A 12946-nucleotide genomic window follows, 5' to 3' on the forward strand; every position below is an offset into this window, starting at 1 on the left:
CAGGGATTGAACCCAGGTCTCCTGCACTGCAGGCGGATTCTTTACCAGTTAAGCCACAGGGAAGCCCAAGAATACTGGAGTGGGAGCTTATCCCTTCTCCAGGGGATCTTCCTGACCCAGGAACTGGGGTCTCCTGCACTGCAGGTGGATTCTTTATCAGTTGAGCTACCAGGGAAGCCCACTATGGAATATTATCCAACCTTAAAGGTGAAGGAAATCTTATATACATCACAACATGGATGAACTTTGAGAACATTATGCTAAGTGAAATAAGCCAGTTATAAAAGGATACAAGAATGATTTCACTTATATGAGACACCTAGAGTAGTCAAGTCATAGAGACAGAAAATTTCTATGACCGTGAACAAGGAATGAGAAGCTATGTTGAATGGGTACAAAATTTCAGATTGGGAAGATGAAAAAATTTTGGATACGGATGGTGGTGATGGTTGAACAACAATGTGAATATACTTAACACCACTGAATCATATAATTAAGCATGATTAAAATGGTAAATTTTATGTATATTTCACCACAAAAATACAAATACATACACTTCAACAAAGTTGTTAAAAGAAGAAAAAAAACTGACAGGGCCAATTTACATGGAAGAGCAAATTAAAGGATGATTGAAGGAAATCTAAGATTTCTTTCTTTCAGTGGTGAAAGGAATAGTGACAGAATCACTGGTGCAATCAGATAGAGAAGAGGGCGAAAAAACTGCAACAAGATTTTCCTATACGCTTGGTTAGGCAGTAAGCTACCAAGTTGGTCCTAAAGTGTATACTATGAGGATCCATGAGTTGACCCAGATAACAAAAGATCCAGGTAAACAAACACACTGACATGTTTGGTCACAGCTCTTTGAAGGACAGTGACAGTTCTTAACTGCAGTATTTGATCTAAGTATGTGCTCACAAAAGCAGTACTGATTCTAATATGACTATCTACAGAAAACAAAGCTAATGGAAACACGCAAGAACCAAATAAACACTCACCAGCAAGAGTCCTAGACAGTGGCAGATGTATGCTTACAAGATCTTCAGATACTTTGTAGGACTTAGTTTCCAAAGTATGACCACACAATTGTATTACTGTTTTGCTACTAGATTTGAAACCTGTACTGCACCTCATCACAGCTTTGTGACATTCTTTATAAGCCACTAGTAAGAGTTCTTCCTAAAAGGAAAATAAGAATGCAAATAAACTGATAAGTTACCTACTTTATTATTAATATATCATTCAATAAATATTTACTATTAAATAAATACAAGCACAAAATTGTTCTATGTGTTATTAGAGCTACCTCAACAGGATCTGCAAACCTGTAGGAAACATTAAGATAGTCAGACAAACACACATACACAATCAAAGTAAAAAACTGTAAGCCATGTAAGTGGTATAAACTAATAACTTTAATAGGGCAAAAAAAGAAAAAATTCACAGACAATTGGGAACACACATTTGTAAACATAGCTTTTGAGTGGGGTCTGAAAGAATATGCAGCTTAAGCATGGGGGGAAGTTGGAGAGATGGTAGCAATATAAGCAGAGATACAGAATAAACAAACAGAAATAAGGGGAAGTACAACTCCTGTTCAGGGAGTGGAAAAGAATAAAATTTGGGTAAATCAGAGGGCTCATGGATAGAATTAATGAGCCAGTAAACTGGAAATATGCCTTGGCACAGCCATGTGAATTTGAATAGACTTGAGAGTATCTGATGTGTAATAATGTAGTCAACGCATTGTTTCAAGAAGAATTAGTGGGTGTCACTGAAGATGATGGATTGGAGGGGACAATGTTAGGAGACAAGGAAACCAACAGAAAATTTTATTACTAAGTTAAGTGTAAGGTATTAAGGGACTCAGCAAGGGTGGGGCCAGTCATGGTGAAAAAGAATAAACTTACAGGAAATAGGATTATAAAACAAAATTAGGAGGAGGAAGACTCAAATCTGGGTGAATATGGGAGGGAGATGAGTCAAAGGTCACTTTTTAAGAGCTTTTCTCACATGGATTTTATTTTTAAAAAAGAATTCTATAGTTAAATAAATTTTGGGACTATTCCTCTTAGAAATGATTGATTAACCCATTGATTTATCAAAGGTTTGAGAAGTTCAGTGGTTTAAAAAAATGTTTGATTTTGTTCAACCTAACATTTTTCAATCTTAACCTGAACACAAAACATTTTTTTCCCTCAAAAGTCTGTTAACATCTAACACACAGAACACAGTAGCTCTCAGATTTCCTGTATGGATGAATGCATGAATCATGGTGTCATGAACAGAACAAGAAAGTCAAGAAGAGAAAATGCAAGCTGGAAATAGAATGAAATGATGACAAATCATACGATATGTTGAGTTTGAAATAGAAATGTAGGATCTAAGCAGTCATGTGCAACACACAAACACAAGTGATACTATAGCTTGGGAAAGTTATTTTATGAAGTTTTAATTGAGGTGGGAGAAATAAAAGATCTGTAAGAAAGAGAAGAAAATATTGGGGAACGTCTCGTTTACTAGGCAGAAGGAACTGAGGGGGGAAAGGCAGTCAGTGATTGAAATGGGTAACCAATAATAGAAATACTAGGATAAGAAGGCTTGTGAAAATCAGAGGGAAAGAGAATTTCAAATGATTAAGGTTCTCAAAAGAACACAATGCTACAGATATTTAAGGTAGAGGGAAAAGACCTGAATTTGGTTACTAAATAGATCCTTTGAAATATTTTCAAGATACAGTTCCTATTAATTCGTAAGGACAGAAACCTGGCTCTAAAGCAGTTTTAGAAGCTAAAGAGTGGCAACAGCATATGTAGATGACTTCAGATGATTTACATTCAGTAAATATAGACATCTGCAGGTGTCAAGATGAACACCACACACTGACCTCATCTCCAATGATTAACCATGCCCTCCCCTAAGGTGAAGAGAGCCAAAAAACATGTGCTATGACAGATAACTGGACAATATTTCCTGTCCTTAATGTTCTATACAGCTACTGCATTAGATTGAAGTCTATTGTGTCTGTGAGTGTAGCTGCCACTCTGAACCTATGACCAACTGCTGGTGGTGCAACAGAAAAGGAAAAAAGGAAGACAGAAAACAGTTTATGAGGTAGCAGTGGCAAGGGGTCTTTTATTCTCATTGCTTTTAAACACAGTCCTGGTGTTTAAGGCAGATGAATCAGACAGTGGGAAATACTAGAGGAAGGCAACTCCAGGAAGAAGTAATATAGATTGAGACCAAGAGCCTAGGTAGAGACAGCACTTTAAGAAAGAAAGAGGTAAATAGAAAGAGACCAATAGTGAAGATATATGCAGAAACTCAGTGAACAGACTGTAGTGAGTGGTACAGAAAAACTAGAGAAGATGAAAAAATTTGACTGAGATAATGTTAATTTTCTCAGAGCAGAAATAAATGAGGTCATCTTCTCAAAAGGTAATTTGATTAGGATTATGTTTAAAGAGGGCTATGGTCTAAAATTATTGCTTAAGGAAAAACATTAGTACTATATTTTAAAAGTAATATTTTTAATGGTTTAATGCACTCAAGACTCTTGATTGAATAAACAGCCACCCACTTCCATTGTTGAACTATTTAAAAGTCTAATCTTAATTTTCATATTATTAATATTCATGTCCAAGGAAATAAATTTATTTAATTTATTAATTAGTGTGTGTTGTATTTTTTCAACTCCACTCTTCCCAACAGTAAATGGAATACCATGGAGCACATTTTCTAACTAAGTGTAAAAAACTACAAATTTAGTAAGATGATTCAAATATATAAGAAAATATCAGAAGTAATAAAACTTTACATCAAGGAAGTTGCAACATAAAACTGTGCTATTAACCATTAGAACACTTAAAAAAGCACTGATCCTCCTAACAAACTTTACTTACATCACAAGCACACCATTCTTGGAACATTAGTAAAATATTCTTCAACTGCATCTGTATAGCAATGGCAGCCTCCCAGTCAGGATCTACTTCTATGTGTTGCCCAACTTGCCTTCTGATTTCTTCCATTCCCTACAAGAAAAGAGTAATTAACATACATACATGCCCTCTCTTTCTTTGCTCCTCCACTGGCAAAATATAAAATCATCAAGGTTCATACTCATGTATGCTTATAATTTTTTTAAAACATGGCTATCTAAGTCAGAATGCATGGATTCAAACTCTCACTGTCACTCTCTAGCTGTATGATCCTGGTCAAATTATTTCTAAGCTATAATTCCCTTGTATGTAAAATGGGAATAATAATAGTAACTATCTCATAAGATTGCTATGAGGTTCAAAAGAAATAATGCGTGAAAATATTTACAACAGTTATCACATAGTATACAGTAATCAACATTGACAGTAACAGCAGCAGTTAACTAAGGTCTATGAAAGCAGGATCAGTGAGTCAGTGTTTAAATTTTACTTTTACTTTGCTACAATTATTCTTTCTCAAAACTGTAATTTGCTCAAAACAAAACATGAAAAACTGGGATTAAATTTTTAAAATAAATTTATCTTACTGATGTACAGAAGAACCGTCATACCTGCATACAGGTAAGAATCTTCAAAAAAGATCGAAAGCCTTCAAGGAACTGCATTCTTAATCTTTCTGTCCATACTGTGGGCTTGCTGATCAGGATATATCTAGTATTTCAAGAGACAAAGAAACATTTTACTTTCCTGTTTTGAGATAATTTTAAGGTTCTCAGGGCTATAGACAATGTTGATTCATCAAAATTATGTATTCAAATTTCTTACAATTCTAGGCAGCACGAGAATTATGCCAGCAAAATGTGAATGCTCTACCAGAGGCAGATGTCAAAGCTAAAGCCTGACTTCTCCACTCAAAAATTAGGCTGATTAAGTGAATCTAGAAGGAAACTAGCCGGTCACAGATGGACAATCACAATACAAATTTTCTAGAAGCATTCATACTCTTTACCCGAAGGACCAGATGAAATCCTCTCAGTCTCAAAATACATGTCAAAACTACCTGTGCAGGATGTCTGCTGTCTGTGCAAACTGTTTCAGTATATTCTGTAAGTTAAAAACTAATTTTATTCATTAAAATGACATACTTTTACCCCTAAAGCATGTAGTCATAAGAATTACAGAAAAATTGCAACACATATAGTAGTTTGGCCTGAGGATTCAATACCTTTATTGTTGCTGCTCAGTATGACTAGAGATTTGTAACTTGGTGTGAATATTCCGGTACTGGTTACCAGAGCCATTCAGTCCTGCTATCTGATTTCAGTACCATAGATAAACTACTGCTGGTGGGTCAGGAAATTTATAATAGACTTCCCACCTCCAGGCATTCTTTGCCCTGATCCCAGAAGGAGGATATAAACACCTATGTCATCCTGGCTTACATATCAGAATACATTTGTTTCAAAAGATAAACAGACCCAATGTGGCCTACAATTTATAAGAACAATACTTCTTTAGGCTGCAAAGAAAATGACTGGTTTCATGTGAAATGGGAAGGTTTACCATGAAATAACTTCTCAGGAAGGAGTAATTAATAATTGATAAAAATTATTTTGCAATCAGTCAACCCAAATCAATTCCTATTACACAACAGGTATCAGGAACAGAAACACAGATACGATACCCAACCCTTGAAGTTCACAGTGTAGAGGGAAAAAACAGATATGTATCCTGGACACTAATCCAAAGTTAAGCTCCCCAAAAAAGGGCACAAAGGAAGTAATGCAGAACATAAAAGACAAGGCAAAAAGATGGAGGAAAAATTAATTTTATTTGTAAAGATAATAAGGATTATGGTTTAATTTTTCCCTTTAAATATCTATTAATATGTTCAAAGTTAACATACAATCATCTGGACTTTATCAAAGAAATAACTTTATGTTAATTATATTCTAAACTTTTCCTTTAAAGTAAAAGTAAAAAAGGCTAAAGTTTAAATTTTACCACAATGAATAAATGGCATCAAAGTTTGGCTGTTTTCTAGAGCACAGTGCTACTCAAAAGGTTGGTTCACACACCAGAAGTATCAGCATCAAGTAAATCTTTAGAAATGCAGAATCTTGGGTTCTAGTCAGATCTACTCAGTCTGCCTTTTAACAAGCTCCCACAATGATCTGCAGTCATTAACACTTGAGAAGCACTGATCTAGAGAAAAGAATTTATGTTTCTAGTTTCTTGTGACTTCACATAGTTTATGCCTGACTCCTATAGGAGACCTAGGAAGTAAAGAAGATGCAAGAGACAGGAAGAAAAGAAAGAGTAAAGAAGAAAAGAAACAACTAAAAGGCATTAAGTATTTGTGGCTATTTCTGATTTAAAAGGGTTTCAAGAAGAAGTGGTGAATGAATAAGGCTATGGGGAAATAATAAGAATTACTACAAAATTTCTACAATGAGAGACTGAGAAATGGGGCTCAATAATTACTTGTAAAATGAAGGGAATATCTGATTGGTGTTTTAGGCCAGGTTTCAGACAAGGCTTTACTGCTGTTTATGTAGTCTGTGAGGCTACTTGACATAGTGAAAGGAACATGAGTATTACAGATAAATAGTGCTAGGCTCAAATCCGGCCACTTACTAGCTTTATGACCTTAGGCAAATAATTATAATCTACAAATAAAGCTTATACCACCTGCCTTATGAGAACACTGCAAGAATAAAATGAAGTAGAATAAGCCAAGTTCCTTAGCACACAATGGTTACTAATAAATAACTCAGGACCCTTGTGAGAGTGAATTAAATAAGTCCTCAAAAGACATTAATTTTCCCTTCTCCTTGTCTTTAGAGGTATGTCTACTTATATAAGGATGTAGAAGAGAAGTTGTGAGCATTGCAAGAGTGGGAAAACTTTAAAATTACCTTCCCAACCAAGGACCCTAAAGTTCTACCATAGGGGTAGGCCTCCCAGGTGGTACAATGGTAAAAGAGCCCCACCTGCAATGCAGGAGACAAGCAGACGCAGCCTGGAGGAGGGAACGGCAACCCACTCCAGTATTCCTGCCTGGAGAATTCCATGGACAGAGAGGCCTGGCAGGCTATAGTCTATGGGTCGCAAAGAGTTGAAGTAACTCTAAATTATTTACTGTAGAGAATAATTATAGTCAGAGATCCACAAAATAAAATAAAATATGGTAAAATAATGATGTGATTATGCACTACTTATCTGGATAGAAAAGGAACTCTGTTATAAGAATACTTCAGAGTAATGAGAACTACAGTAAAGAGATTTTTCCTATACAGCAGACCAAAGGAATGACAAATAGAATAATTTAACACTAAACGTTAAGTACTGCCATTTGGAGTTTTTGTATATTTTTTGTTTGTTTTGTGTGATATATATCTCAGAGCTCTTTTTTTAAACAGCAAAGTAAATGAAACATATTTTGTCAATATATTCTTAAAATAATTTTTTGAAGTTTATGATTTATTGAATACTTTATATAGCATAATCCTTACAGTAGTCGCCATCTATTTTTAAAAAAATAGAAATTTATTTCCTTTTAGGTTCAATGATCCCAAATATGATCTATCATGTGATTTCAACTTTAGTTTAAAAGGAAACTCCATTCTCTTCAGCGAGAATATCTTAAGAAACCTTGGATGAATATCTATAACTTGATCATATGTATGAAAAAGGGAATTAAAAAAATTCACATCAACAAGATCGTTTGAAACTAACCACAAAGAGACTACGCAAGAGGGGCAGAAGAAAAATGCATGAGTGGAAGTGAGTGGAAGACATGGTGACTACAATGGAGACTCATTTAATGATCCCAAAAGACCCTAGTTCCTATGAGAGGCCCTTCCTCAGTATCTTCTTTATTGACCTGATTTTAACTTTATAAAAAGACTTTACTTAAGAGATTTACTGACATGACAGTCACAGTTCTTTGTACTCATCATCACTAGATAACCAAAAAGATCAGATGTTTATTTATAGGATAGAATAAATCCAACTGTGTTTAATAGGTACCCTCACCTTTTGACTCGAACAACTTACTTTAGATCACAAATTACTGCATATACTCTTCCCAATTTGTCTTGGCTATAACCCTGGAAGTTGAATTTATTGTTCCTATCCAAATACTCAGGCAAAACTTCCAGGAGAGTTTCAGTAATGACAGAGATAACATTCTGCTCTTCAATAAGATGTCGAGCCTGTAGAATATGTCAAGAATATTGTCATTAGTATTAACTCATTATAGTATGGATTTTATCTATTCATTTGGTTGGTAAGTCATTTTGAATAAATGTTTGCTGAGCATCAAACACAGTCCTTATTCTCACAGAATAGCAATTTCTGAGAAATTATTTTCTAAAAGTTCCCTACCTCTCAGTAACTAGAAAACACCTGTCTGAACACCCAAAGCCCATTACACATGTTACTGACATGAATGTTTACCACTATTAATTATACAATGAGCGAAGTAGAACAAATAGATATACCTCAGGCTTCTATCATGTACATTATGTATTCTGACATTTCCCCCTCACTCACAATTCAATTTCTCTTTCATATCCTTTTCTCTGGGCTTTGAAAAGAGAAAGTTGAAACCAAACTGTCCATAAGAAACAGCAATGGTAGTAGTACAAAAAGGAAGCAGAATCCTTCACTCTCCTCCCAAGCCTTGCAGCACCACCTCCTGCAAATGCCTGACAGTTATACTCTCCCCCAGTTTTGCTGTATCTTAGGCTCTCCTCTCACCCTCAACAACAACAAGAGTAAAGGTATTAATAAGGCACTGCTCCTAAGTTACTCTAGACATCGAGAAACCAGCTCTGGTGTTCCCCTGCAGAAATGAGGACTTTCAAAGCAACTCAGAGCCACCACTCCCACTCCACGAGTTACCTAGTCTTTGGGAACCATTAAAGTATTCACATGCTGATACCACTGAAGAATTATTCAACTTTCCAAGTGGAATAGAACATAGTGACTCAGAAATTGTTTTAATTCAACATTAAATAAAATTCTTTAAAAATAAAACAAATGTTACTTAGAAAGATTGTCAAGACTAATTAATACATACCAAAGTAGGAACAGTAAACATCTGAACTGAGAGTGCAGTTATAGAGATACTTCTGTCATGGTCATCACTGATATAGTCTTTCTGGAGCTGCTTGTAATACTGAAAGATACAACAATAAGTAGAGAAGCAATTATAAATGACTACTGAAAACTTTTAAAATCCCAGTTTTAACAGCTCCTGTATTTGTTTCTATGTATAAGATGGCAAGTATTATAATACCTTTTTATTAAAGGGAGATACTACAGTCAACAAAAATTTAGTAAAACAGCAAGTAACAAAAGATCGAATAGGAATTCAGCTATCCAATCTAGTATAGTAAGAAATAATGATTTTTAAAAAACAAAACACACACACACACAGAGGTAAAAATCATAGAGGACTGCAAAGGTGCAATATATCCTTTCTCCAAACAGAATCTGGGGCAATCTTTAGCAGATTTTCTTCCCAATGAAATAAAGAAGGGACTATATTAAATGCATTTAAAAACTGATATGACCCAGAAAATCAATCATCAGATTCAATCCAGCCTTAAACAGAATGGATGCTGGCTGTGCATAACTTCTTATCCATACTAATGCATACCAGATGAAAATCAACCCTGCTATCTTGCAAGAACAAAAACAATAATACATCCAGTCATGCCTCAAGCAGCTATTATATATAAGCACAGTATTAGATCCTTGACCTAAATATTTAATTCCATTAGAATTCACACGAAGTTTAACAGGTAATCCTAAGGACGGTGAACTGCTGTTGTATAAAGAAAAAACTTCATTTCAGATCACATACATGGTCCTTTATTCTATCTCTAAAGAGTTTTTGAAGAATAGAGTTGATAATTTGAGTTGTCATCACCTTTCAAGAAACCAAATATCTTAGCTGCTTTCATCAATCTAATTATAAAATCAAGGAAGTGCAAGTATCTTATCCCACATTATCATTTACCTATGATAACCATTATTTCATGTTCTGCTTTCAATTCCATTCTGATTCTACCTCTGTCCTAAGTTTTGAAAAATTTTGTGCAACTCAAAATCAGAATAAACTAACAAGTATTTCTTGCATACCTCTGTATAAGACAAAGTAAAAGATTTAAAGAAGTACATGTTCTAACTAATTTAACTTGAGAGACACATAAGAAAATATAACAGTGTAAGGGATATACAATAGATCAACAAAACAATATTAAAAAGCTATAGAAGCAGTTCTAAGAAGGAGGGATAGGATGGGAGGAATAGGACACTTTTCCTCCCACAAATTCATCAAAAGATCATTTGAATGCTGAGCAACTTCCACAAAACAATTTCTGAATACTGGCGGAAGACACCAGGTACCCAGAAAGGCAGCCCATTCTCCTCGAAAGAAGGTAGGACAAAACATAAAAGACAAAAAGAGAGACAAAAGAGTTAGGGACAGAGACCGGTCCTGGGGAGGGAGTTGTGAAGGAGGAAAAGTTTCCCAAACAGTAGGAAACCCTCTCACAGGTGGGTCTGTGGGGAGTTTCAGATCTCAGAGGGCAGCATAACCGGGAGAAAAAAACAAAAACAAAAACCCACAGAATACTCACCTAAACACAACTGCCAGTGGAAAAGTATCCCAAACGCTTGTGTTTGCCACCAGCCAGCAGGAGCTGGACAGGGAGGTGAAGGCTGCATAATCGGTGCTTAGGATAAGGACTGGGCCTGAATGCCCTGAGGACAATCTGAGGGAGCTAATGTGAGATAGCAACCCAAACTGTGGGATTGTTGGAGAAGAAAAAAAAGAGAGAGAACTTTACCGCAAAAGGCTCTAAAGCACAGCCTGTGCTGCTCACAGAACAAAGGATTGAGCCAATACCAAAGGAGAGCTAGCCGGGGGTGTACAGGCCTCTCCCCTCTGCTGGAGGCAGAGAAGCAGGTGTGTGACAGCCAGAGTTGGAAGGCAAGGGGCTGCTCCAATCTTGGTCCCAGAGATGGGCATCCTCCACTAAACTATGAGCAGGCTTCCAGTTGCTAACCATGTCTTCCTGGGATCCTGGACAGTTGACATCTGCCAGGAGTGTCGCAGCCTGAGATCAGCTCACCAGAAGAGACATACAGCCTACCTGGGAAACCACGTGGCTGGGACTGGGGAGGTGATTAAGACGCATGTTCCACCTGGGACAGTGCATTTGTCAAACACCTGGTTGCCTGAGCTGCTTGGACCTGGGAAGGGCACAAAACGCATGCCCAACCTAGTCTGTGCCCTTGCAGAGTACCCGAGAACCTGAGCAGCTTAGACCTGGGAAGTGCAAAAACTGCAGGGCCTGCTGTGGACAATGCCCCTGCAGAGCACCCTGGAGCCTGAGCAGTGTAGACCCAGGAAGCACATGCTGCCATGAGCTGGGGCAAACCCAGTGTGGTCCATACACTGCGAGCACTCCCTACACACGCCAGCAATATTTGTTGGCAGTGTCCCTCGCTCCCCACAACACAACTGAACAAGTAAGCCTAAATAAATGACCACCTTTGCTCCCTTGTGTCAGGGCAGAAATTAGACACTGAAGAGACTTGCAAACAGAGGAAGCCAAAATAAAGAAGAGGGAACAGCTCTGGAAGTGTCAGGTGCAACAGATTAAAACCCTGTAGTTAACATTGACTAAGCACTGGAGGGGCCTATAGACCGTGGGAACAAGTACAAGCTGGAACAAAGAACTATCTGAAACTGAACTCACCCCACACTGCCCACAACAGCTTGAGAGAAATTCATAGATATATTTTTACTATTATCACTTTTTCATTTTTTTAAACTTTAACCTCTTTATTACTCCTTTAATTTTCATTTTTATAACCTACTATTATGTTGCAGGAAAAAAGACCCTATTTTTAAAGCAAGTTTCATATATATATATATATATATATATTTTATAATTTTTTGTGATTGATTTTGTTTTGTATTTTCAATATTGTTTTTTTGAAAGTCTAACCTCTAGACTTTTAATCTCTGCGTTTTTGGTATTTGTTATCAATTTTGTACCTTTAAGAGTCTAATCTTCAGGATCCATTTTCACTCAGGGGTGTGATTACTGGCTTGATTTCTCTCTCCCCTTTTGACTCTCCCTTTCCTCCCCCAGGTCATCTCTAAATCCTCCCTCCCCCTTCTTTTCTCGACTTAACTCTGTGAATCTCTTGGGGTATTCTGGGCTGTGGAGAACACTTAGGGAACTGATTACTGGCTAGACTGGTCTCTCCCCTTTGACTGCCCCTCTTCTCCTGGTCACTTCTATCTCCTTCCTCCCTCTTCTCTTCTCTGTGTAACTCTGTGAATCTCTCTGGGTGTTCCAGATTATGGAGAGCACTTAGGGAACTGATTACTGGCTAGACTGCTCTTTCCACTTTTGACTCTCCTTCTTCTCCTCCTCAGAGAAGGCAATGGCATCCCACTCCAGTACTCTTGCCTGGAAAATCCCATGGATGGAGGAGCCTGGTGGGCTGCAGTCCATGGGGTCGCTCAGAGTCGGACACGACTGAGCGACTTCACTTTCACTTTTCACTTGCATGCATTGGAGAAGGAAATGGCAACCCACTCCAGTGTTCTTGCCTGGAGAATCCCAGGGACGGGGAGCCTGGTGGGCTGCCGTCTATGGGGTCGCGCAGAGTCAGACACGACTGAAGCGACTTAGCAGCAGCTTCTCCTCCTGGTCACCTCTATCTCCCTCCTCTCTCTTCTCTTCTCTATGTAACTCTGTGAATCTCTCTGGGTGACCCGTGCTGTGGAGAATTGCTTCACCATTAACCTAGATGTTTTCTCATCTGTGCTGTATGGATGGAGAAATCTTGAGGCTACTATAAGAGAAGGACAGAAAACCAGAGGCAGGTGGCTTAGCTCTAAAACTTGAGAACATCAGAGAATTCCTGATTCCAGGGAACATTAATAGACAAGAGCTCACTCAAAGCCTCCATAC

At 37.3% G+C, this 12946-nt stretch overlaps 1 protein-coding gene across 2 annotated transcripts in view; it reads right to left on the reverse strand.

Annotated features, from left to right (window-relative positions):
• The window catches only part of UBR1 (ubiquitin protein ligase E3 component n-recognin 1), a 158461-nt gene that overhangs the window by 89573 nt on the left and 55942 nt on the right, over positions 1–12946 (reverse strand). For both annotated transcript variants that reach the window (XM_061430916.1, XM_061430917.1), the window contains exons 11-15: positions 9025–9123; positions 7998–8155; positions 4550–4649; positions 3903–4031; positions 999–1179 (exon numbers count right to left, since the gene is read on the reverse strand). In XM_061430916.1, coding sequence (XP_061286900.1) covers positions 999–1179; positions 3903–4031; positions 4550–4649; positions 7998–8155; positions 9025–9123 — 667 coding nt within the window. The remainder of the gene's footprint in view (positions 1–998; positions 1180–3902; positions 4032–4549; positions 4650–7997; positions 8156–9024; positions 9124–12946) is intronic.

The sequence above is a fragment of the Bos javanicus genome, chromosome 10 (genome assembly GCF_032452875.1).
Source record: "Bos javanicus breed banteng chromosome 10, ARS-OSU_banteng_1.0, whole genome shotgun sequence".
In the NCBI taxonomy this organism is placed as follows: Eukaryota; Metazoa; Chordata; class Mammalia; order Artiodactyla; family Bovidae; genus Bos; species Bos javanicus.